General features: G+C 42.3%; 1 protein-coding gene and 1 long non-coding RNA gene across 3 annotated transcripts in view; both read right to left on the minus strand.

Moving 5' to 3' along the window:
* The window catches only part of efl1 (elongation factor like GTPase 1), a 93378-nt gene that overhangs the window by 15658 nt on the left and 50350 nt on the right, over positions 1-27370 (minus strand). For both annotated transcript variants that reach the window (XM_062390883.1, XM_062390891.1), the window contains exons 16-22: positions 16533-16664; positions 15157-15304; positions 4713-4842; positions 4362-4488; positions 3629-3833; positions 1927-2453; positions 334-518 (exon numbers count right to left, since the gene is read on the minus strand). In XM_062390883.1, coding sequence (XP_062246867.1) covers positions 334-518; positions 1927-2453; positions 3629-3833; positions 4362-4488; positions 4713-4842; positions 15157-15304; positions 16533-16664 — 1454 coding nt within the window. The remainder of the gene's footprint in view (positions 1-333; positions 519-1926; positions 2454-3628; positions 3834-4361; positions 4489-4712; positions 4843-15156; positions 15305-16532; positions 16665-27370) is intronic.
* Positions 17806-19235, minus strand: LOC133955858 (uncharacterized). Its single transcript, XR_009920910.1, has 2 exons — positions 18546-19235; positions 17806-18433 (listed from the first exon to the last, which is right to left on the minus strand). It is a non-coding gene; the product is annotated as an uncharacterized LOC133955858 (long non-coding RNA).

The raw sequence follows: 27370 nt of genomic DNA on the forward strand, positions 1-27370 counted from the left end.
GTTGTCATCGTTTCTACTTTTGTTGTCATCGTTGTTTCCAGCCAAGTAATTGCTGTTCTCTTCTTCAATGTTGCTGCAGTTGCAGCTTGTTATTGTCTGTTAACGAGTTAACCTTTAAAAACAAAAAAGGAATTTCCCTTTATGCATTTCACCTTCCCAAGTGAACAACAATGCCTTTTAAGTATCGTAAAAAAAGGACATCATGTAAAACGTGCAGCGGTCTCAACAGCTTTAAAGGGAGACACACCAAATGTTGCATTTGGTCTTAATGGTTTGAGGCAGCTTGGATGCAGATTGCACGGCTGTTGTGTAATATAAATCAGTAATAATCACCTCCCAGTGGCTGAAGACCAACTGTGGACTGGCCAAACCGCTGGTCCTCTTGCGGATCTCGTCAGCAAATCCAAAGCTTTCAGCCACAGGCAGAACGGCTTTAATGATGAACATATCTGTGCCTTCCTTCATCTCTTCATGGAGAACGCGACCCTCACGTTTCCCCAGTACACCATACATTCGGCCTAGAAAAGAAAAGAGAGAGAGAGAGAGAGAGAGAAAGAAACACAGTGAACCCAATGATTTATTTGTGAAGTTTTTCTTTGAACTCTATTTTAACATTGATGGGTCACTATGGGCGCTCAAGCTCCAGTTCTACAGGAATCAATTTTCACTATTATTATTTATTATTCATAACTATTTTATCAACTTACAAGGAGTGACAATGGGAAGTCCCTCTGCACACAAAGATCTGAATCAGTTTAATGATGGGAGAGGCTCAGTATTACCACCACAGTTAGATGTTCACAAAAGGCTTTTGCATATCTCAGAAATTGCTCTGGGAATAACGTTTAACATTTTACACAATTTGCCACCAAACTATTGTTTGAATAAAGCTAGTCACATATGACCTGAAGGAATAATCAACTAAGTGAATTGACCAGGGTTCTGACTGAGTGGAAGGAATGTCTAATAGCACATCTAAAATCACAGAACAGTAAAATAATGAACTACGTAGTCTCTGGTGTAGAAACAAACATATTTTTTTCAGTTTAACATGAAGGTGATCAATAGGAAAATTATAGCTAACGAGTAATGACTTTAATCTATACAGCTCAGTAAAAGAACAAAGCGTTAGCGTTCTGACACATCCAGACTGATGCAAAAGTCAGGAATGTTCTTATTCAGTGTCGCCTCACTTATTCAGCCTGCTCTGAATTCTTTCTGTAACAAGCTGCTGTTAACAAGCCTGAAAATATTGTTTACCAACATGTTAAATGGTATTTCAAGCCTCATTTTCATCCTAATGACTTCCAGACAACAACAATTAAGGGAGTGTTGTGATGCATTAGTAAGTCCTGAGCTCTGCAGACCTGTGTCTTTTTCATGCAGAAATTACAAACTGAGCATGGTGTGCAAGCACGCACACACAAACAGACAGAGCCTCTGACTCAGACCATATGTACGCACAAATGATCAAGGCCACACTGTCTTAGGAAATGTATACATACCGTATACTAAATCCTTTAGTATATTAAAACCAAATTCAAACAATGGCTTTAAAGATACAACAGTATTCAAATGTTAATTGAGACATGCATTGGTCAAAGCTCCAAATGATGAGATAAAACTCGGAATGCTAGGTTTCCAACGGATCTTTCTGTGAGCTGACATCAGCTCATCATGGATTTATTCATATGGTCATCTGCTCTCTGTTCCACAACTGTCTACTTGAGTTTATTGTGCCCCTATATATATCTAAACAGCATGCAGTTGTTTGGTGACAGCAGAATCACAATTTACCCGTAACGTTACCTTCTGCATTGCTTGAATATACATATACGATACGGAGAGAATCCGACAGAGAGAATATATTTTCTTGACTATATATTTTATTTGTGTAGCAGAGGGTTGTCAAAAGTATTTTCTCACCCAACACCTCAGCGGTGGCCATGATCTCACAGGTATACATGGCGGCCATCAGTCTTTGAGGCTGAGCCTGGAAGGCATGACGGCAGGCCTCCTTCATGGCAGCGATAAGCTGGCCAGAGACCGGCCCGTAGCAGTCTGCAGCGTTAGCCTCTGGTCTGCGTCTGGAATGGCCCGGCCCTGCTGCTGGGCCCTCCGCTTGTGAAGTATCACTTCTTCTTTCCACTTTGTGGTGCGCAAAATCCTCAGGAGATATGGGGCCTATCTCCCCAGAGTCTTGATTCTGAGATTGGCCTGAAGACTGGATGTCCCACCTCTCAACAGAGAAGCAAACTCCCATTAGGGGCTCCTCACACATGGGCCCTGCCAGAGTTGCTAGCTGGAAGCCGCTTATGATGCTGTTGTCGAAGTCTCGCAGTTGAGCAGCCTGAGCTCCAGCCTCGATAACTTTGTCTCCCCTGCTCAGACACTGCCACACTGAGGGCCGCTGATAGCCCTTCACACTGTTCAGTAGGATGTTGGGGCCGTACCTGAAAACAAGCGCAGTGAAATGGGGAATAAGACATTACAAGTTACGACATATCACTCACATGTGTTCATGCAAACCCCTAAAAGGCAACATAAACTCAGTGGCAGTTTATTAGTTACATCCAGCTAAAACTAATGCAGTCTATTCCAACAGTCTTGCATTCAAACCTCCATCATGACAGTTGCAATGGTCAACTTGAATGCTAATTGAACTTTAATAATTTAATTCAACTGTATTGTTTTTATTTCCCTTGTGTTTCATACTTAAATATAGATCGATAAATGATTATCAGATTTTTATGTTACAACATTTTTTATAATTGTTGAATTTTTTGTCATTATCAATCTACCAACCTATTTGTCAAACGTATGTCTGTATGCACAACACATCTCGTAAATTTTAGATTGTTTTGAGAGTTGGGTCTGAAGATTGTGTCCATTGCTTAACAAACCTTTGAAATAGCCAACATACAGTGTATAGAAAAAAAAGTCATACCCCATTTAAGTAAATCTTTCAATCTTATATATATATACATGCCCCACAAGTGAGCAGTAATACAGTTAATTCAGTTTTATTTTTGATGATATAATTGATGATCATTGACAATACAAGTTCATTGCAGATAAACCTGGTAGGATGAACACACAGTTTTCTAAATTCACTCTGCACCATAGACTGTTTGTAAAAAGCTCTACACACAATGTCCAGCACACAAACAATAAACCGTGACAGAACTTTATTATAGAACTGTTTGAGGAGGACTCACTGATGACAATAAATCATTCTGAAGTAGCTTAACAGCATTGACGCAGGCCAAGAAAACATCCCAATCCAAACAGAAGTTTAGAACCTGCCCAGCACTAGTTTGATTAAAAACAGCACAATAGAACGGTCATGAAAGATATATAACAGGACTGTTGTATTTGACTGCTTTAGTTTTTACTACATGAACCTGATACACAGCCAACTGAGATCAAAATCTTAAAACAAGACTAGTGCAAGTTCTATATTTAAAGTTGTAAGTGTTATTTTTAGGGCACAGAATGGGAGTATTTGTAAATTCCAAATTAAAAGTTGCCTTACAAAAGTGCTCGTAGTTAAACGTCAAGCACGTATATGTAGTGAATCTGTTGAAATCAGACTGGTTAAATAATGTATGTTATGATTTGTTCAGACCTGCGGGGACCAAAAGCCCAGATGTGCTCCACGGTGTTCCTCCACTTCCTCCCCTGCAGAAGGCTTTCCAGCTGGGTCTTGAGTCCGGCGATGGCCTCCAGTGTCCTGAGGCTGACATCCAGACTCTTCCCCTCCCTCAGGGACATGTTGACCTGCTCCAGAGTCCGGATCAGCTCCGAGCTGCTCTCCAAAAGACAGGTCACCTCTAACAGGATAAACAACATTACTGACATGAATTCATGGCAAATTGAAATTAAGAAGCAAGACCTATGGAGGACAACTCTGGCTTTACTTTTCATGAGTCTCTGGAAATGTGGTTTGACAACTCACATCTACGATTTAGTGGAAAGTTTTACTTTGGTCATCTGTAACTTGGTCATTCTGACATTTCAAGCTGCTCTTATATCCAAACATCCCAGACAATAACCCAGAAGTAGAATCACACCTGTCAGAGCTCTGACATATTTATAGAAGAACGTCATCAGAGGAGATTCAATCAACAGGAAAGAAAAAATTGTCCACGGATTTAAGTGGTACTACATTTGAAATGTGTTATAACAAGACAAACTGACAGTGATAGTATGCTGCATTACTTTGGTCGATGAATACATTCTGTACCACCTCTCTCTACGATAGTCATTAAAAATAGTTATACACACCTCTGCCTTTAGATATGGTAGACATGGATGTCACAACACACAACTTAGTTTGTAAAAGTGGGATGAGATGTTACCGTGTGGCAGGGGGATTGCCCGAACGCTGACAGTAGACAGTCTGTTGGGAGTATCGAGGGTCACCAGACCACTGGAGTCCACGTGGAGGTTGTCTGATAAACGGCCCTGTGAGGCCTCTTCTTTTACCTAGCCAAGCATACATCACAATAAATGACGCACTGATAAATTAATACTCTGTGTTAATTTTGAAGTCTGTGTTTGTGAGTTAAATACAACAATGATTCACCTTATTATTCCATCCCAGTAAAACATGCCATTGTATCACTTGATCCTGATTTCCATTCAGGACATATCAGACACAACTTTACCGAACTGGTTGTTCACCGATTGACAATTGTTCAGTGACTCACCTGGTGAATGATGGCTACTTTGTGCTGCTTTCCCAGGTCTTCATTCACCATATCCACTTTAGGAGGACGTACCACAGTCTCCCTGAATGGAATGATGGGCTTCGATACGCTGATTTCAATTTTAGCAAACCTTTAAAAGACAAGTGAAACTCCTGTTACTGATATTGATGACAATTAATATGGGCTGCATTCGGAAAGCCCAAATAATATTTTTCCTAACTACTTTTCCTTGACCATGATGGATTATGTCCCAATTCAAGGAAAGATATGAAAGAGAAGCTCTAAGGAGTTAGGAAGGACAACCATGGTACAGAGAAAATTATACTCCACATAAATAATTTTTTTAAACAACTTCATTTATAGTTTAAATTGATTTAAAGTACATTGACAGTTACAAAAAGCTTCCTGTTTAGAACAAAATTACAGATCCTGAGAAAATGTGTTTTTAGTTAATACAGAGGGAGGGATTATTCCTTCCCCGATTTATCTATCCTTGAGGTGTTGCGCCACCTAACATCAAACTAAAGTAGATTAATTGGCTACTTACATAATCACCTAATCATTGAGGTTATTTCTCTACAGAAATGTTAAATACCTTAAAGACTGCAGTTCTTTTTTAACTTTGTTTCGGATGCAGTCCATTTAATGGTTTGGACATTTGCACTCATCTAATGCTATTGAATGCTGATAATTATTTTTCTAATGCTGTGAAGGAAAATCTATTTGATTGTTGAGAATATAATTTGCAGCTCAATCAACGCAAAAAAAAAAAGTAGTTGAAGCCCACGAGAAATGTGACTACATCACATAGTTTGATCTTTTAAACAATTTCAGGTTGGCTGGGCAGGATGCCACTTCAACCTACATGGTTACTTAACCTGCCGGTCAAAGCACTTGTCCATATGTTAAGTTATGGAGAAGTTTATACCCCTGAATAATGTTCTTCTATTAACCTTAAGAGCAGCTCCGGTTATACATTATTTTACCAGCGAAACCCCCCTCTCTTCTGCCTGTACGCCTGTCAGGTCATAATCAGGGTGAACAAAACATTTGTAGCTTTTACATGTCAATACTAACATTAGCCATGGATACAAAGAGAAATGGACAAACTGCATTTTTCGTTATCTAAATTTGTAATGAAACACAGTAATGGAACATTTAGAGTTTAAGCTTTCTAGTTTGGTGTCCATCAAGCAGCTTTCAGAAGACCACATTCTGATGGACACAATGTTCTGCAGCCAGGTTTTGTGGAAGGGCGATTTAATTGCATTCCACCAGAACAAAAGCCTGCATGAAGATTTTGCTGGTGAGATTTTAAACTGCAAAGCAACAACAAGCTCAAAGCTACATTACAATAACCTTCCTCAACTCCTGATCAATAAATTGTACGTATGTCATGAGGATTTTCTAATTCTGAGGAGACATGGACCAAAGTTTACATCTGTTTGAAATGAGAAGCTCTTCTAAAAACCTGACTCCCATAAAGATTGACTGACTCAAACATGGAAGAGCAGCTGGCAGCATCATTATCATCATCATCACTACCATCTGACATCACTATGTCATTAAAGAAAAACAGTTGAAGCCATCATTAGAGAGGTTAGTGTGACAAATGTGTTCACGTATTTAGTTTGGCCTTCAAAGGATGTTATAACAATTAAATTAGACATGGAAAGGCAAAAAAAAATTCCAAACCATGTATGGATGAGTTTGGTGCTATGTCTTGTTGACAAATCCTGTGAAAAAACTAAAACCAACAATATCCTGACATCACCATGTGTTTATCTAGAACCTGATATACAGTCTCTTATTCCCTTGCTCCACAGAGGGACATATTTGTATAATAAATTGATTGATGATTCATTTTTATGAGAGCACCAAATCAATGTACTGTTTAACTCCTGTCCAGCTGTTTTAGGAAATTATTTAACCCCCCCTTTCTTAAAAAATATTTGTGAGACATTTAACCCCCTGCTTCTTCAGTAAGAAGTTATAATCTTTTGATAAGAATTTTTGACAAAAGCATATAAAGCTACATTATTGCCAAATGTGTCCTTTGAATCCAAGCAGATTATTAACAAAAAGTATTTTTCTAACAGCATTCTAAATCATTGCTTTTGATTTATCACAAACATCTCAATTGTCTGTTTGTCAGTATGCCTTGGTGCGGCAGGAAAGAACCTCCATACTGATTAGGCTGTCTGTCTAACTGCTGCTCCGTCAGCATTGAAGGCTTTGCTAAACAACACTGATGCGTCTTTGTCTGTCCCAGGGTTCACTGGGTCATTCTTAAAAAAAATGTCTGTGTTTATGTCTGTGATAAGGGCTGAGATGGCATTAGACACAAAGTCAGAGACAGATATGTGCCCATCTAGACGAGCCATAGGCAGAAACACCAAACGTGGATCTGAAATCTGCCAGAAATATGATTAGTGCTTATGTAGACATATGTGGCAAAGTTAAATGTGGCCACCTTTATTCTATGCAAAAAATCCTATTAGTGTAATATAACCAACACACATCACTTAAACCACACCAGTCAATCTAAACTTCCTGTTTGTCAATAGCGGGTGTGTGTGAAGGGTTTGGGGGAGAGAGAGAGCGTGCGCGCGCGAGAGAGGTAATCCCCTCAGAGTGGTGTGATGTTACAGTTTTATGCTCGCTTGGTGACTAAGCAGTGCTGACCTCATTTAAGCGTGACACACTGCAGGTCAGGCTGTTTGTCAGCGAGGTCATGAAGGGTTCAGACTGCCTCCGGCCAGCCAACATGACACAGTGTCAGGGAGGTGTTGATTAAATACTGTGGTCAGTTTGAAAACAGGAATATGTGCAATTGTATTAGACTACATTATATAATTTAGTGTTTTTCATGGTGGTTTCTCATCTTTACATAAAAAGAGGTCAGGGGTCAGTATAATTCCCACCAACACAAAGTATAGCAGTACCAAATATGCAATATAGTGCAGAGTCAAAACAAACAAGTTGACTATTACCCTCAATATAATTTACGTAAGCTTGCATTTACTGCAAGTTTCTTAAATTACATGCATGCCATTACAATAATTTCTACTTGCCTGCAATCGGTGTAACCTTTTATATTGCTTTTACTGATCTTACATTTACAAAGTGTAAAATTGCATGTTTTGCTTCACTCTGATCACCTTGGTAGTGTTTTCAGCCACGGCGGCTGATAAAAGAAAAAGTTTTCTAGTGATGCCGCCATGTTATAGTATAGTATATATAAACTGGACAAACTAAACTCCTTTTCAGTTTTTCTGACAACTGAAGGGTACTACAGGCTCTCTTTCATGTTTGGAAGAGGAGGGTGAGGTGAGGGGTATTCAGCTACAACATTCAACCTCACCTCTAGATGTCACTTAATTCTACAAACTGAACCTTTAACATCTCTGTACTAGATTGAGGCAGCTTCAGTTAAAGGGGACATATTATGCCCATTTCACCACAATTGATATGGTTCCTTGGGGTCTTAATGAGATATCTGTAACATTTTTTGGTAAAAATACCACAAGGATAATTTAAAACAGCACCTATAAAACAGCCCTCCTCAGATCAACCCGTTTTGAGGGACCCGCCCCCCTCTCACCCCGCCCCCATCTTACCCCACCCCCTTTCACCCCTCTCATCCCTCCCCCTTCTCACCCCTCCCCCCTCTCATGAAGGTGTAGGACATAACGTTTTTACCTCCATTAATTAGCCTGTGTGTTTGAATGTGTTCTCACTAAGAATGCATTCAACATCTATAGGGCAGATTATGGGCCTTTATAAATAATAGAGCAGTAATGCTCATCAACCGACGGGCTGGCCACCAAGATGTCGCCAGAAGCGCCGCGTTAGCCAGGGCAGCCTTAGCCCCCTCAAAAGCCTGGATCCTCACAGGGGTCCAGTCAACCTGGTCCTTGGCTTTCTTAAGCTTCAAAGCACCATACAATGGTTGCAGGAGTTGGGCCGCACGAGGCAAGAAACGATTGTAAAAGTTTACCATGCCCAAAAACTCCTGTAGCGACCTGACCGAGACCGGACGGGGAAAATCCGCAACTGCATGCACCTTCGAAGGCAAAGGAACCGCACCCTGTGACGAAATGCGATGGCCCAAACTGGCACTTGGCTGTGTTGACAATGAGACCATGTCCATCAAGGCGCTGGAAAACCTGCTTAAGGTGCGACAAATGCTCATCAACCGACGGGCTGGCCACCAAGATGTCGTCCAAATAGACGAAAACAAACGCGAGGTCACGTAACACCGAGTCCATCAAGCACTGAAACGTCTGCGCTGCGCCTTTAAGGCCGAACGGCATTCGCAGGAACTCGAAAAGCCCAAACGGTGTAATGACTGCAGTCTTGGGCACGTCCTCTGCCCGCACAGGCACCTGATGATAACCTCGCACCAAATCGATTTTAGAAAAAATTGTCATGCCCGCCAGACGAATCGAAAAATCCTGAACATGCGGAATGGGATAACGGTCATGGGCCGTAATGTTATTTAAACGGCGGAAGTCACCGCACGGCCGCCAAGACCCTTCCGCCTTGGGCACCATGTGGAGCGGCGAAGGCCACGGGCTGTTGGACCGCCTAACGATCCCCAAACGCTCTATGGTAGCAAACTCCTCCTTCGCGGTGGCTAACTTCACGGTGTCGAGGCGACGCAAACGTGCGAAAACGGGCGTACTCGCAGTGGGAATGAAATGTTCCACGCCGTGTTTAGTAACCGCGGCAGAAAATGTGGGCGTTGTCAGCGAAGGAAATTCCGCCAGTAAGCGCTGGAAGACATCCTTTGACGCCGCGAAATTATACAATTTGTGCCATCAGTAGCCATACTGTAAACAAAGAAACACTTTATATTTGTGTGTCACCTTTTATTCTCTAAATAGAATGTTGTGGCAAGACAAGGAAAGGCAGAGACGCAGGTACTGTTTACTGTCGTTTATTCAGTAGCAAGGAAGAACTAGCACATGTTCCCCATACGGGAAGTATATATAGCTACAGCCTCTAACATTACCCATCAACCCACTGGGTGAGAGGACACACCCATGAGTGCCTGCCACACAGCCCCCCCCCCCCCGAACACCCAGAGGGAAAAAAAATTGGACAAAAGTCAGTACCTTCCAGGGGGTTTAACGAGGTGACCATAACGGCTACGCCGACCCCCGTCTGCAAACGCAGGGGTGGAACAGGCAGAAGGGACATCATTTACAACAGGCACAGGATCAGGAGGCACAACTGGAGAAAACAACACAGGGGTCTTAGAAGGGGGGCGACCACGACGGGGAATCCGGGCCGGTAGCACCTCTTCGCCGGCCAACAGATGAGCTGGCTTAAGCCTGTCTAACGAAACGCGCTCCCTGCGCCCGCCCATGTCCAGAATGAAACTTTTAGAACCCGCCTCCTTCACTCTAAACGGGCCGTCATACGGGGGCTGGAGGGGAAACCGGTGAGCATCGTGACGCACGAAAACAAACCGAGTGGTCGCGAGATCCGTTGGCACGAAAGACCGAGGAGAAAAATGATGCACGGGCACCGGTGCACAAGCGGCCTGTGACGCAGGACGCGCAACAGGAACCGGAAAGGGGGCCGAGCTCTGAGGCAGAAACTCCCCTGGGACGGGGAGCGGCTGACCGAGCACCAACTCTGCAGACGAGGCATCCAGGTCAGCCTTAGGAGCCGAGCGCAACCCGAGCATTACCCACGGCAACCGATCCAACCAGTTTGCATCTGAGAGCGCAGCCCGCAATGACGCCTTAAGCGACCGGTGAAAACGTTCACACAAACCGTTAGCCTGGGGGTGGTAGGCAGTGGTACGGTGAACCTGTGTGCCCAAAGACTTTGCTAGCGCCGACCAGAGATCCGAAATGAACTGCGGGCCTCTGTCAGAGGTGATATCAGACGGTGCACCAAAACGCGAGACCCAAGCTGAAAGAAAAGCGCGTGCCACGTCCGCAGATGTCGTGGAAGACAGAGGAACCGCCTCTGGCCACCTATTTTCGCTCACTGTCTCGCAAACCGCGGCTAAAAAATGCAAGGGGCTGCCACGCACCCGCAACACGCTGCTCCACAACTGCACCGACAGCCACATCCGAAGCATCGGTCGTGAGGGCGATGGGCGCCCGAGACGCGGGGTGCGCCAGAAGCGCCGCGTTAGCCAGGGCAGCCTTAGCCCCCTCAAAAGCCTGGATCCTCACAGGGGAAAACAAACGCGAGGTCACGTAATACCGAGTCCATCAAGCACTGAAACGTCTGCGCTGCGCCTTTAAGGCCGAACGGCATTCGCAGGAACTCGAAAAGCCCAAACGGTGTAATGACTGCAGTCTTGGGCACGTCTTCTGCCCGCACAGGCACCTGATGATAACCTCGCACCAAATCGATTTTAGAAAAAATTGTCATGCCAGCCAGACGAATTGAAAAATCCTGAACATGCGGAATGTGAACTTTGCTCAGCCGTTACAGGTATTTGGCGTACAGAAGCTTTGTGAGCTGGTGTTGAAGCCATCTGGGCCGGATAATCAGGGTGGTCCTGCCCTCCTGCTCGGTGCTCCAGATACGCAGAGTGTTCCCTGATGCTCAGGGAAGTTATACAGGGTTCAGACCTGCCCTTGATTGAAACTCGACACATAGCTGGCTTGCTGCTGAACTAAGTATGAGAAACCTGCTTGTCAGGTTTCTCATACTTAGCAGAGAGATCCTCAGGTTTTGAGATCTTCAGCAGCTCATTCACATATGGGGCCGGGTCCTGAAAACCTCGTGAAAGATGAGTTCCAACAGGTTATCCACGTAATCTGTAATACAAATTGGGGGGAAAAGTTGGACATTTTGCACTTTTTTGTATTTATTAATTTTCTTTTTATAATTACATTATTGTATTTATCATGAAGACGATAAATAAATGGTCTTTAAATAGTGAAGATCATTTAAAGACAGCAGTTAATTGATATGTTATTTATGTTTCACATACTGTTTGTACATTGATTGGATTTTAAATAGAGCCTGTGAGAATCATGGAAGATTGCATCTGCTTTCACCAGCTTTGCTGTGCACTCGCCCTTCTTATATATTACATCTGTCCCCCGCCGACACACAGGACAAACCTCAAACAGCTCCAGGAGGCAGTTTTCATAGACAATATATGTGGGTGTCTTATGAACAGGGTTGGAAGGTTCCATTCTATTAGAAAGACAAAGATTTCACCCAAAGGCTGCAACAGCTAAAAAAGTGTAGGATGGTAATCCATCTGATTATTGAAATGTTTAGATTAAATATTCAAATCTGCTGACTCAGTCAAGACTGTGATCGAGTCATCAGGATCATAGGTAGCATCCTGTGGCTCTCTGAAGTCCATACTTGAACAACTTGGGTTGTCCTCTCCCTCCTCCAAGCAAGGTCTCTTACAGCTGAGGTCCCAACACGGACATCAGTTCAGCACAGTTTTCTGTGTGCCTATGATAAAACAGACATTCAGTATCCATGGAGTCACAACAAATGAGATGCTGTTACAACTTTAACACGGAGACACAATCAATGACATGACGAAGTAACTGAGGGTAAACAAACCTGTACTTTTGTAGTGAGGTCGCAGTGTTAGAAAGCTGCGTGCCATGTGTGCATATCTTTGGTGGGTCCGTCTGGCATGTTACGTGATTTAGCCTAGCACCGTGAACAGATGTGCTTGCCTGAACACCAAAAGCAGCAATGTTATTCATGTTTGTACTACTGTCATGCATACAAGGATACAAGGACACATTTCCCCAAACTAGGGCTGGTAATGAATAATCGTTCTAGTCCCGCACATTATGACAACAACATCCTCCGGTATCTTGAACGAGCGGCCGTAGCAGCAGCTGTAGCTGGAAGTTAGGTTTGTGAGTGTTGTGCTCTCCACGCTCTTTCCCCCCCCTCCGCACGCGTGTCCTCCCGTTAGTACTGTGCCGCTGATTTTTTCCCACGGCAGCACTGGGCTGGAAGTTCGCTACGGCCGGAGCTCGTAGCAGCTACTACAAGCATCCATAGCTAACTTCAAACTACAGCAGCTACAACCGGAGCTCGTAGCAGCTACTACAAGCATCCGTAGCTAACTTCAAGCTACAGCAGCTACAACCGGAGCTCGTAGCAGCTACTACAAGCATCCGTAGCTAACTTCAAGCTACAGCAGCTACAACCAGAGCTCGTAGCAGCTGCTACAAACATCCGTAGCTAACTTCAAGCTACAGCAGCTACTACCGATGCTCATAGCATTACATTACATTACATTACATGTCATTTAGCTGACGCTTTTTGTCCAAAGCGACTTACAATTGGTACACTCAACATTTATGAGGGGCCATTAAGGGGTTCAGTATCTTGCCAAGGACACTTCGGCATGCAGATGGGTGAGAGTGGGGTTTGAACCGGCAACCTTCATGTTGGAGAGCCACCACTCTAACCACTAGGCCACACCGCCCCCTGTTATAGCAGCTGCTACAAACATCCGTAGCTAACTTCAAGCTACAGCAGCTACTACCGATGCTCATAGCAGCTACTACCGGGCTCGTAGTAGCTGCTACGGCCCCTCGAGCGGAGGGGGGGGGGAGCGTGGAGAGCACAACACTCACGAACCTGCCGTGCGATCACCGTTCGCCGTGGACTCTTGCCAGCTGTCCTCGATAAATGTAAACTCCTGTAAAGTCTCTCCCTATCCCCCACCACTACATACTAGCCCCCCACCCCCTCACACACACGACACAACATGCTAACGGCACTTGCCTCCACACAAAATGTCTAAAAAAAAGCAAATACCAGAAATATAAAAAAAGATTACTTACATTTCCCTCGTCTTCAGTGTTGCAACGGAAAGATGTCACGACCCCTCTTTCAATAACAACCTTTTTAGAGAATCCGTTGTTATATTGGCCCAGGTTGATAAAACAGTCTGATTCAAAGAGGTGGCAGGAACATTGCCATCATATATGAACTCAATCCATCTCAATCTTGTGTCTTCTAAAGCTGGAGTCACATGAAGACATTTGTGCAGCCAACCACTGAGCATCTCGGTTGTCGAATTCGATTCATGCTGCTAGTTAGCTTATCCAAGTGTTTCCAAGGCTTGCAAGAATGAAATGTCTGCCGTACACCGATAGACTGTCTAAAAAGTGTGTGGGTCCATCCATGGGTGGGTCGAGTGGTAGTGGGGGAGTGCATAGATCTATGGGGGCATGGGCTTGTTGCGACTATGACGTCTATTTCGGTCGTAATTCCATTGGATGCACTTTAGCACATAGTTTCTGAAATAGAGGAACCACAACAAATTGCGCGAGTTGTTTTTTTCGAGAGTTTTTGGGAAGGTAGACATGCCAGACACCCAAAATAATGTGCAGAAGCACTACAAAAGTGGAATTTTCATAATATGTCCCCTTTAACGGAGAAAATAAGGCTGTGTCATGCTTCTGTCTTTCTACCTTCTTAGAGACCACAAGTTGCTTCACTTAAATATAAAAATATCAAATACCATTTATATTCTGTTTATGTTTAGCTTTTTTACAGCATTAACCAGCATTCTATGTATTTTTAATCTGTAATTGTACCTCTATACACTGTGGTAGCTTCATTTTAACTTAAAATGCATGCATTTAAAGTTATCCACATCTCAGTGTGCTCAGCATCTGTATTTCCGACACAGTGAAACTAAACTTAAAATGGCCAGCAAATTCAGCTGCCGTGTTTCAGCTTAGTCTCTGTGTGTTTCCTTCATGAGCTTCTCTCCCATGTGTCTCTCTGGAAGCTCTGCTGCTGCCTTTTGAACCAGCGGATCAATCAGCTAAAAGCCCTAAGCTGCACTGGTGAATCCACTGGTTCTCTGAGCCTCCTCCGTAACCACAACTTCACACATGGGAACTCTTAAGGGGCAGTTTGACATTTTGGTAAATCACCGTATCATTATCTTGCTATCACTATGTGGTGAAAGCCTCATCACTACTGATGTCTGCACAGTAAATATGCAACTGCCTTTAGCAGCTTAGGGCTGAAACAAAACAGATGATCTTAGTAAGAGGGGAAACAGGGAAGAAGCCGGGCTCAGTCCAGCACTGCTTGAGCTCACTAGTTAAGATGATATACCCGCTTTGTTGTATCCCAACAAATACCAAAGAGTCAAAACTAGAGATTATGACTTCACCTAGGAAAAAGTGAAGTTAAGCATAACCCATCTTAACGGAGGACTGAATAACGGCTTGCTACAGCAGTAGCTCGTGAACATACTTTTCCAGCACACCTACTTTATCATGAGTTTTACAAATTATTTAGACACAGAAATAAGAGTTTTTGAAAATTTGTCCCTGAAGGGTAATTAAAGGAAAGAACAGACAGAAAGAGGCACAATTCTGTGATCTACAGTTATTTTGTAACTACTCTCAGTACTATAAGCATATATATAATAGATATTATGAGATGACAGACTAACCGTTCTCGGAGGTCATCCAGGCAGCGTTGGAGATGAACCTCACCAGCAGTGACCAGAACATGTTCTCCTGTTTCCTGGATCAGTACCTCAGCACAAGGATCTGCCTGGTTCAGCAAACGCATTCCACGCACTAGCTTTGGCATTTCACCTAACATAAAAATACAGAAGGTGGAAACCCATTCAGTGCCTTTTTTTTCCTGTATTTGCCGTCCAAAACATAAATCTTTTTGAACATTTTGGCATGTCATATTGCAGTCTACTGATAAATTTTGATAAATGTATACTTTTTCTCATCAAACCCTATCATGACAATATAAAGGACACACTAAAATGTCACATATCATGCAAGAGCATGTTCAGAGTTTGCTCTGGGACTGGCTGTGGTTCAGGAGGAAAAGCTTTTTGGTGCATTGACTGCATGCTGAAGTGTCTTTGTGCAAGAATGCAACTTGTCGAGTGGTTGCTATGACTTGAAAAGAGCTATATAAATACAGTCCATTTACAGCTCATTACCATATGCTATAAAACACAATTTCTCTTGATCATCTTTGCATTCAAGAGCAAAAACCAAGCAAAGTGACAGGGGTTTCCCCACTCGTTTTAATTACCAATGGTCTATAAATCAGCAGCAAATTTTGTCTGTAGTATTACCTCTAGTAAGGAAGTCTTTGTTTGTTAGTTAGGAGGATCATGCAACATCTACTTGACAGATTACAATAAAAATTGGTGATAGGCTGTGGTATGTGACAGGTAAGAACCCATATAATTTTGGCACCTATCCAGATCAGGAGCAAAAACACATCTGTGTGTGACTAGGTGAATGGCAAAACTGTTCTCCAAAAGGCATCAAGGCAAAAAAAAAACACCACATGTAAATACATACAGTACCATTGACCAAGAAGGAACTGTCAGTTGGAGCTATGCGCTCTACTGATTACCAATCTAGTTTATGCTAAAATCATTGTTAACTAGGCTTATTGGTTAAAGGCTATCAGTCATCATCACAGCAAAAATATCAACAGACTTGGTTGACTGTCAGACACAGAGCTACTGTCTACAGACAAAAAGGGGGAATAAGTTCATGCATGATGCCTCAGACCACCTTTGTAACAGGAGTATGTGCACGTGTAGAATTACAAAAAATTATATATACTATATATTTAGAGTAAAGCAATGAAACCTGAGCATGCTAAATTACTGTACCACAGGAAAAAAGTTTGTAAAAAAGTAGTCTTTATTTTGATTAAACCTGATGTGTTACGTATGCTATCTGTACATCTTTCTGATAAGATACATTTTTACACCAGAGTTCTTTATATCTGTAAAGAAAAGGTCAACGTTATGAAGAAGGCATGTGTGTGCCGTCCAAGACCTACTTGGATGTATGGGTTCTATTGCTACCCGTACGATGGGTGTGGCCTCAAAGTTGAGTGGGGTGAAGGGGGGGCAGGCAGGGGAGGTTGATAGGGTGGCTGACTTCAAGACACACTCCTGCAGACCTCCAACACCTGGAGGAACATACAAGAAAAACGTTAACAGATGACACAGATATTGTGGTTATGGTATGATCAATGTGTGGGCGTGCGTGTGCCACCTTGAAAGGGCGACTGACTCGTTTATACCATAGGCTGTATATATAAATGGACGGAGGGTCCGTGACGTCACCCGTTGGTTTCTGCAGATTGAGAATGAGGCTAGTAGGAGGCGTTCCCCCGGTGCCATCTTGCCGGTGCTGACTGTCCTAGTTCCTGGCTAACCAATCAATGGGCAAGGAAGAGGCGCGTAAGTGAAGACTGACAGCTGTCTAGATGCCTGGTTATCTTAGACTACAGCTAACCACCTACTGTCGACATGCTAGTCTCTGGTGCTAACAGCTAGCGCTGCTAGCGCTGATGGTCGTGATCTGTACCATGATCTAGAGGTAAGTTACCTCAAAACTATACAACAACAAAACCTATTGCCTTATCTATCATCATAATCATATGCTTACATGCCTCAAGTTGTTTTTATTATGCAATTGTTATAAAAGTTACCGTTTATTTAACACGTCTAATGAACAGATTGAAGCAAGTTAACTACAGAGTCATGTGTTTGGTTGTGACTTGATTTTTATTTAAATAAGTTAATATCAATAAGTAACATGTGTAAGTTGCATGTGATAGTAACTGTTTCACAAATATTCTGATACAGGCTGGAATATCCACCATTACTATTCCCACCTCGTTTATTTAGCCTGTTATTGAATTTTAGAGTGAATTAGACAGTTTAGACAGTTCTCATATCAATTATATAATTATGTTTTCACACTGAGGGAAGTGGAGAGACTTGATGTGGACTGTTATCAACAGCTCTGTGGGAGATTATCCTCTTGAATATTACAAATGAGGTAGAAAGACATTTTATCTATTTGTAAAACATTTTATTTCTTTCAGTACTTTTATCCAAAGCGACTTAAAATATGTGCATTTAACCATGAGAGTACAAACCCAGAGCCCAGTACATCGGTTCTGTCTGACATCTGTGGTGCTTCAAACACAACACATTCTTTAATAGAGAGTTTCTTCTTTTCAGTGGATGTAGAACTGCAGCACCTGATGTCCTCAGCAGCAACATGGTGGAGATCGGCAGCTTCAGGCTGGTCAACATCAATCAAATTTATCAATCAAATTTTATTTGTATAGCCCATATTCACAAATTACAATTCATCTCATAGGGCTTTAACAGGGTGTGACATCCTCTGTCCTTAACCCTCAGCAAGAGTAAGGAAAAACTACAAAAAACCCTTTTAACAGGGTAAAAATATGTAGAAACCTCAGAGAGAGCCACATGTGAGGGATCCCTCTCCCAGGACGGACAGAAGTGCAATAGATGCCACGTGCAGGAGAACATCATCAATAATCAAAGTCTCTAGCAGCATTGATGAAGCACAGTCCATGCTCAGCAACCATCTAGACCACGGTCCACCATCCAGACCAGACGCCACTTCAGTCCTCAGTCACCGTCCACCGCCGCCCACCAGGAGGACCCATCACAAGCCACCACTGCGGTCCTGGTCCACCGCCCGTGCCCAATGCCAACGCGACACAGGGTCCGCCACCAGCACCACGATCAGCCCACATGACTCAGAATCCGCCACACTGGATCCAACACCGCGACCCCCGGTGCGCGATCCACAAACCGCAATCCATGGTGCGGCCACAGAGGCCCTGGATCTGCGGGTGATAAAGCAAAGGGATTCCGGGGAAGGGGGATAGGGATGGAGAAGAGGAAGGAGAAGCTGGAAAGAGAAGCTCCGTGTGTCATGTGTCATAAAATAGAACAAGTAACGTTCTGGCGCACTAATTAGCTCTAACTATAAGCTTTATCAAAAAGAAAGGTTTTGAGCCTACTTTTAAACGAACAGATGGTGACTGCCTCCCGAACTGAAAGTGGTAGATTATTCCACAGCCGAGGGGCTTGATGGCTAAAAGCTCTGGCTCCTACTCTACTTTTAGAGAATTTAGGGACGACAAGTAGGCTTGAATTCTGGGAGCGGAGTGCTCTAGTGGGTTTATAAGGTATTAACAGCTCTTTAAGGTATAAAGGCGCTATATTATTAAGGGCCTTGAAGGTGAGGAGGAGAATTTTAAATTCTATTCTAGATTTAACTGGAAGCCAGTGTAGCGATGCTAATATTGGAGAAATGTGCTCTCTTCTCTTTGTTCTCGTCAGGACACGTGCTGCAGCATTTTGGACAAGCTGTAGAGTCTTTAACGACTTCCTGCTGGAGCCTGATAATAATGAATTACAATAGTCCAGTCTCGATGTAACAAAGGCGTGGACTAGTTTTTCTGCATCTTTTTGTGAAAGGACATGTCTAATTTTTGAAATATTACGCAAGTGGAAAAAAGCGGTCCTAGAAATTTGTTTTAAGTGACTATTAAAGGATAAATCAGGATCGAAGATCACTCCCAAGTTCCTGACTGTTTCATTGGAAGCAAGGGCAATGTCGTCTAGCGCAGCTATATCATTAGATAATGCATCTCTAAGGTGTTTGGGGCCAAGTATTATAACCTCTGTTTTGTCTGAGTTTAATAAGAGAAAATGAGGACGACTGCACCAGCTTCATGTTTTCCTCCCTAAACTAAATACGGCCTGCAACTGTTTTGAGTTGGCAGTCATTGCAAAGTGTCATGGATAATAGAGTTAATTTCTATAGTCATTATGGTTGTTGAAAAAAATTGACACTTATTAGAACAATGTTTATCTTTTGCTTTCTGATTTGATACACTTTAGATAAGAACCCATTTTTCTTCTTTGCCGTAAGAGACAGAACATGATCATCACAGCAGTGTCCCTTAGGCTCGTCCATCCCTAATAAAATGATAGGAAACATAAAAGTATGGCATTATTGTAGAGGAAGTGTTACTTCTGAACAAAGTTTGTATCCATATTTTCTGTGGAGATTCAACTATGTATTTGAATATGTTTTGGGATGAAAACGTGCACTACCAAGAATGAATGTACAGTATGGAGTCATTTCACATTAAATGCATTGCATATAGTATTTAATTCATTATGTATTATGTGCAATACTTTGCTTTGATTGTTTGTAAGTAATGAAAACAGGTCTGTACCTGGAGTCAGTGTTAAAGTGATGACTCAGTGTTCAGTCTGGTTGGATTCCAGTTGTGGCTCATGTTGGACATCCTAGAGGAACATTCAACACAAATACACATATGTAAAGTCATACATGTGCAAGGTTAACTCCTTAACAGACTTTTACATGGTAAAACTTAAAGTGTATTACTTCAAAGTTTATCAGATCATAATCATTTCAGCTTAGGAAAAATTAGGTGGACATCAGCCTCAGGTTCTCTATGAGACTATCTATTCTAGCAAAGTTACACTTCCTATAATTTATTTATATTAACACAATAATTCAGTGAAGTCTGTCTAAAATTAACGATGTAAAGACTGAAGGTAGCAGACAAGTTTAATTTCCACTGTAAAATGTTAATACACATCAACACCAATACTCTGAATAAAGAGCTTAGGGAGACGTAATGCTACTTTAAACAGCTGCTCCTACAATGCAGATATGACTTTAAATACTCAGGTTTCAGTTGATCACAGTAAATCTGTAGAATAAGAATCTGTGTAACGTAGTCAAGTCAAATGGTATGTCAAGTGAAACAACTTTACATAACATTAGATATCTTACGTGGCGGAGCTTATTCTCCGGACACACACAGTCACCTGTCTCGGTTTAAAAGTTTCATCATCAAACTCTCAAGGCCGATTTATAGTCGGGTTTTACGCACGCAGGCATCCACGCGACATGCCCCTTGTGTGCCCCCTTGCGGCTTGCGTGCGTCCGCCAATTTTTCTGACTATACGACAAAGCGACGCAAGGCTTGTGATTGGTCTGCTTACTACATCCCGTCCGGAGTCTAGTTTCCGGTGTCATGCCCCATAATACCGGCAAAAATAACGGAAGATTTAGAAGAACGCATATGGACCAAATAGATGAGCACTTGGCAGAAGAGATCCGAAAGTATCACCCACCCGTCACTGACTGGCCGATTTGTCCGCCAGAAATAGGCTATGAGGAGCCGAAGTGGTGATGTAAATAAACAGTCGTCGAAGAAGAAGACTTCTCTTCTTTGTTTGTTTTGTCTACGACAGAACACGTTACTCCACCTAGTGTTCTGGCGGTGAATTGCGTTGCAACATGCGCAACACGTTAGAGAAGCAAAAAACAAAACAAGTTCGTTGATGCAACTGCGTGGCCTTCCGCGGTTGCAGTCGCAGGACTATAATTTGGCCTTAATGCTTCTCTTTGCTGGACGACCGGCTCATGTTGGTTCATGTCAGCGTGTGTCGGTAATAACTCCCGTTCGCATCGCCATTACTGCTTATATCTTGCCTCTGGGCTAGCAGAGCTAAGGTACAGAGACACAGATACCTGCGAATCACTTCTAACACATCTAAATAAAATACAAGACTTTACTTACCACAGAAACAGGAGCGCAGACATCTTTAACTTGTCCGTAAGGAGAACAAGTAGAACATCAAACCGTGTTGTTCATCCGATATGTGAATGGAAGCCTTTCCACGGTCTCAGGTGGTGTTAACTGACCGGGGATTAGCCTGTTAGTTCCGGTAGAGCTGAGCAGGCAGCAGGCTAGGAGTTGCAGTCGTTGCGCTGAATGTGACGCCACGTGAATTTCAAACCTATATATCGCTTAAACGGGGGAGTTAGAAAAAAACCCCCCCCCCTCAGAGTTGTCATGAAGAAAGAACCTCGCAATTACTAAAACCAAATTTTGAACCATGCTTTAAACAGGTTTAATTCTGCTCTAAAGTCTGCCTTTTTAACATGGGAGTCTATTGAACTTTCGGTTTCTTGGAGCCGGCCCTCTGTGTCCACCCACTGAACTGCAGCTTTTTACACTTCCATATCAGCCTCATCGCTCAGCCCAGGATGTTGCCCCTTGGTTTATACACATATCAGTGAGCTTCTGTTGCTTCAATGACCTGCAGAGTGCCAACACTTCATCTTTATCAAGCATCACTGATGAGGTATGTGCTGTAATATATTTAATTTGTAGGAGATAATGAACAATATTTAACATGAATGTTATCATTCGATGAGATTTACTAGTGGTAGCCTGAGGATACGCTTACGATAAATGCACCGGCACCCACCCACCCACCCACACGTCTTCAGCACAAAGTTACATAAAATAAATAAAACAACAAGAGCAGGCAGATCTTTTAAACATCCTGAGATTTAGTTGGAATAGAATGAGAGCCACCCTGATCCACATTGTTGGAGAGCAGCTGATTTTGCACTGACATTTGTGATCTCATTACATTTCTTTTTAATGCATTTGAAAAAAGTTCTCAACCTCTAATTTTGCTACCTGGATGCGTGCACGACCACACGCTAATGATTTATATACAAACTAGTGCTGTCAAACAAATTATATATTTAATCGCGATTAATCGCATTCATGTCATAGTTACCTCAAAATTAAACGAATTAATAATAATTTGTTTTCATTTTAATGCTCTTATCAACATAGAAAAGTGGATTGGCTTGCTTTATGCAAATGTTTTATTTCATTGAAAAACAACATTGCCAAACAGGGCGCTACAAAATAAAATTATAAAGTGCACATTTCAGGTAAACAAGGACTCAGCCTATAGTGCAGTTAAACCATGGCTTAATATTTTCTTTTTTTCAAGTTTGCTGTGAACATAGCAGTCAGGCCTCTTTTTTCAGAAAAAAATGAACCATAACAGTTAGGTTACCAATAAAAGGTAAGCCTACTACTTCTTTGCTTTCAGCCAGCTATTCAAACAGTCAAGCAACAAAACAACAAACAAACAAAATACACAGGCAAGTGTCGACCTACTTTGAAATAAATGAAACACAGAACCTTGTAGGGCTATTTGACTCCTCCCCATATTTTTGGAAAATGTATGAAATAAGAGGTACCCTATTTTAAAATAAATAAAAGCATATAGCTGCAGCCTAATAGCTTAAAAATATACATTTTAGTTGGCGAAATATTAAAACAAAAAAGCAAGAGCAGGTCAGACTGGAGGCGGACACAGAAACAGAAGCTCGGTACAAACCACCTGCAGCTTCTGCTCTGATCAAGAAGCTGAGGCGCTGATCTCTGAGCAGCTGAGACCAGAGAAACTCTGTATTTCACTGTTTCCATAGTTAAGAAGCAGTCAGTCACTGAGCGGCTGCTTGACGTGAACGAGCTCTGATCTCACTGTGTCTCTCTGAGCGAGTGGCGGAGCCCCGAGACCGGTGCGCTAGCTGGGAGCGCGCACCCCCCCCCCCCCGATCCTGGTACTTCTTGACGGCCTGATACGATGATGTTTAAAACAATTATTGTGACATGAATTGTGTGTGGCGTGAGTGCGTGTAAAAACATGCAAAAGCCTGTGTCACATGGCGAAAGCCCGGGAGGTTGCAGCTCTGCGTTAATCTCGCAAGAAAAAAATGGACGTCGTTAAAAACGTTGTTAATAAAACATGTTTAACTGACAGCACTAATACAAACCCAATAAAGGTTAATGTTCTACTGGTAGAAGCATGAGAACTATGTCATACACTACTAATGGCAGTTGTACAAAACACTAATTGCTGCCATACTTTTATCACTTTTCGAGAACTGACCCTTCTACTGACAAGAGCCTTGCATGTACTCAAATAATCATTTGGGGAGTACAAGAAGTCAGAAAGGAAAGTAACAGGCAATATTGTTCACAATGATAATGATGTTCGTGCCACTCTGCAGATCAAATGACAATTATTGTGGGAGGCTAACATTGCTACACTCTTTGTGCTCTGCAATTCATTAAAAGTCAGGGCATGGGAGCAATGAACAATGAGAGAGACTTCTTACAAAGCACAGCAAGCACAAAGGGACCAAATGTACAGACAATTACAATATTGAATAAAAGCAGGTAGAGTCCTTTGTGATTAATTATATTAAATGTGCATATAAGCCGACATACCTAGTGTTATAAGAAAAAGCTTTTTAGAAGAAGTACATCCAAAAGAAAAGAATACTGTGTTGCAGAGACGATGGATTTTGAGAAAGAGGGGCTTTATTAAATAAACATTGTACTTAAAAGGAAACAGTCCCTTTCTTGGCTGACTCTAGTCGGAAAAAGAAGCCATTAGCCTAGACATCATCATTGAAAAATGATGGTACACTGCACAATCTCTGCTTAAGGAATAACATATAAGCTAAAATATAGACAAGGTAATTCTCAAAATGTCATAATAATAAAATTGACTTATACTATCGGTCAAAGCAGACAACAAATAGTCTAATAGACTAATAAAGAAGAAATGTGTACAGCATTTGTTATCCTGTCACTGATTCAACAGAGAGCTATTAAGAAATTGAAAAGCATCCAGTGCTTTGGTTTTAGGCAATGCCTTGAAATTGCATGTGAATCAAAGCTTTGCGTTTGTTGTGACCTCAGGTTTTCCTGGTTCAGCCTGGTTTACAGTACTCAAAGCAGAGTCTACTGTACACTATAGCCCCACTAAGCAGGATGTATACACTGTATTCTGGACATACTCCATGGCTCTGCTGGAATCCAGAAACTCCTCGTCTTCGTTGTTGTGTGAAATCCGGAGCCTGGCTGGATACAGTAGACCGTAGCGAACTCCCTTCTTTCCTCGTAGGGCCTTCCGTATGTCTGTGAATGCGGCTCTGGCTTTGGCGACGCTGGGTGTGTAGTCTGGAAAGATAGCGATCCGGTTCCCGTTGTACTCCAGCGGCGCTCTGTCTCGGGCTCTCCTCAGGATCTCTACAGCATCCCCGTCATTGTGTAGTTTAGCGATGATCACTCGTGGTTTCTCCCGGTCTCCCGTGGCGAATGTGCGGTGCGATCGGTCAATCTTTATATCCCGGTCCATCTGCAGGACTTCTCTGATAACTTTAGCAACTGTTTTGGTGGAGCTGGAGTCCGGTTGCTCTTGAATGCCGGCTATACGGATGTTGCAGCGTCTCATTCTCCCCTCCATGTCCTCGCATCGGTCTGTTAGAGTTGTCAGCTGTCTTTGGAGACGGGTTACCATAGCTTGTTGTGTCGCCACCTCGTCGGACCATGTTGATAAGCCGCCCTTAATGTCTTTTATTTTGGTTTTCATGTGGTCAACTTCTGCCTGGATGGCGGTCGTATTGCTAGCAATTTCGGACCGCACCGCTTGTAACTCGTACTTCAGGGCATGGAAATCTTCCGCTGACGCACTTTTAATTTCCTCTCTTATGATTTTGGAAATCTCTCCATTTAGGGAAGATAAGATATCCGCTTTCATTCTTTCAGTGGTCATACCTGGGCTTTCGCTTCGGGTGGGGGAAGGTGGATTTATATTTGTATTTTTGAAGCTTTTCCGCCATTCAAAACGGCGTATCTTGCATGAGTCCGGTTATGGCCCCTTTGTGTTGTCCTCTGTGAGCTTTGTGGCTGAAGTTTGTGGAATTGTAGCTGATTTTGTGATGAAAATATTGTAGCTTCTGCAGGAGCATTGAAATTAGCGTCTCACTCCATTTCTTGCTCACTAGCGCCCCCGCCGGTGAGTATTCTAAGCCACAGTGAGTGTACATCAAACAATAGCAACTGAAACAGAGCGGATCATGTTGGAGTTGGAGTGAACATCTGTGATTCAGACAAGAGGGATGGCAACTTATGACCGGATGACATCAAACTGATTAAGGAAGAAAAAGGGAGGGATGTTGTGTGCTTCTCCACTGAGAAATGGACAAGACACTTTACAGATTGGACCAATCACTGCTGTTGTGGTCTGCATCATTGAGTTGTATATATGTACCTTAGGTAGGGCTGGGCGATAATACGATAGCGATAATTATCACAATATAACTTTCTAGAAATTTAAGATAAGTTAATATAATGTCATCTCGTCTATGTTATGACAAACTACACAAACAGCCAATGATAATGTGAATATATCTGCGCTGAACCAATCATGTAGCTGGAATAGAGTTACAGCCACAGGTTAGATTGACTCCCACAACACAGTGTAGGAAGAGCAACATGTGTTAATAATTTAGGCACCTCCAGAGAGGAGGATGACTGAACAGAGACTGAACATAATGATTCATGTTTTCAGCTACATTCATTGTTTCAGCAGGTTTCCACTGCTGAATAATTATAACCACTGTTGCTTCAGGATCAGACAGACACTCATTAAAGGTCTGGTTGTCCTGTGCCAGAGTCTCTGTCGGAGTCTGTTTCCTCCTCACTCCACCTCTGACCTGCACTCAGTTAAAACTTAAAGGACTGAAGTTTACTTTTTTTTTTTTTTTTGCTCAAACCTGCTACACAACACAAGACGCGCACCGTCAAGACATCAGAGTTAAATTGAGATAGGATCCGACTTCATCGATAAACAACAATTTTAGAATATAGGAATAGATGGTGAATACTGTATACCATGTAATTATCAGTTAAAACACACACACACACACACACACACACACACACACACACACACACACACACACACACACACACACACACACACACACACACACACACACACACACACACACACACACACACACACACACACACACACACACACACACAATCAATTAGAAGTTGGTATCAGTTTTTTCCCCCACAGATTATATAGCCTGCATATTTGTCTTGAGGGTAAATCTTTTGTCCAAAACACACCAAAGCCAAACAATGGGTCTCATTCACAAATTTTTTCTAATTTTTTCTCTTGTATATGAATGTGTTCATTGAAACTGAATACCAGAAAAAATAAACTAGTTTTGTGTTTTTAAAGCTTTGAAAACATTGGTAAATGTGCATTGTTCATAAGTTTCAAGATGAGACAATTAAGGTGAAAGAGATCTACAGGTAGACATTTTATTGTTGTTTTCTTTACCCTTAAATGGCACTTTATAATTAAAGACTGTATATGTACATCATGAGTGGGTCCTCTCTACAGATACAGCCATGTTTTTTATAGAAGTCCAGACTTGACTAACTAAACACTTTTAAAGAAACCTTTAAAGCAGCACTCTGTAGTGCTTACCTGAGAAAAAAATATCTATGCTCGAAAACACAGCACTCCAAATAGTAACTTACAGCATTTGTAAGAATGACCGCCATGTTGGAATGCAGAGAATTACTAGTTGGATTATCATGTATATCTTTAAAATATATCAATAAAATGTTCTATGCTGATTTTAGAAAACAAAACCCCATTCCATTTAAATATGAGGAAATACCAAAGAATTGAGAAATAAACCTCACAAGCTTATCCATGTTTCCAAATGAACATGTTAAGATGAATAGCAGCATGAAACTGATATAGGTTACAACATATTGTAGTATTGAGGCTGAACACCAGACACTACATTTCATGTTACATGGAGAAATCTAGATTTAACGAGCATTTATACATCTCGACGCCATTCGGCGCCAAAACCACGAGATAAGAAATCTCTTTGTCTTAAAGATCCCCTTTGTTAAGGTCAGTGACCAACGTGGCTTCACTTAGGTAACCTCCATCTTGAAAGTACGTGAATGTAACATCACCTTGAATTTGGCCAGAGGACGTCACCACGTCATTACGCCATAGCCACTCCCCTTTTTCTTTCTTACACACACACACACACACACACACACACACACACAGACAGGCAGACACACACGAC

This window comes from Platichthys flesus, chromosome 1, assembly GCF_949316205.1.
Source record: "Platichthys flesus chromosome 1, fPlaFle2.1, whole genome shotgun sequence".
NCBI lineage: Eukaryota > Metazoa > Chordata > Actinopteri > Pleuronectiformes > Pleuronectidae > Platichthys > Platichthys flesus.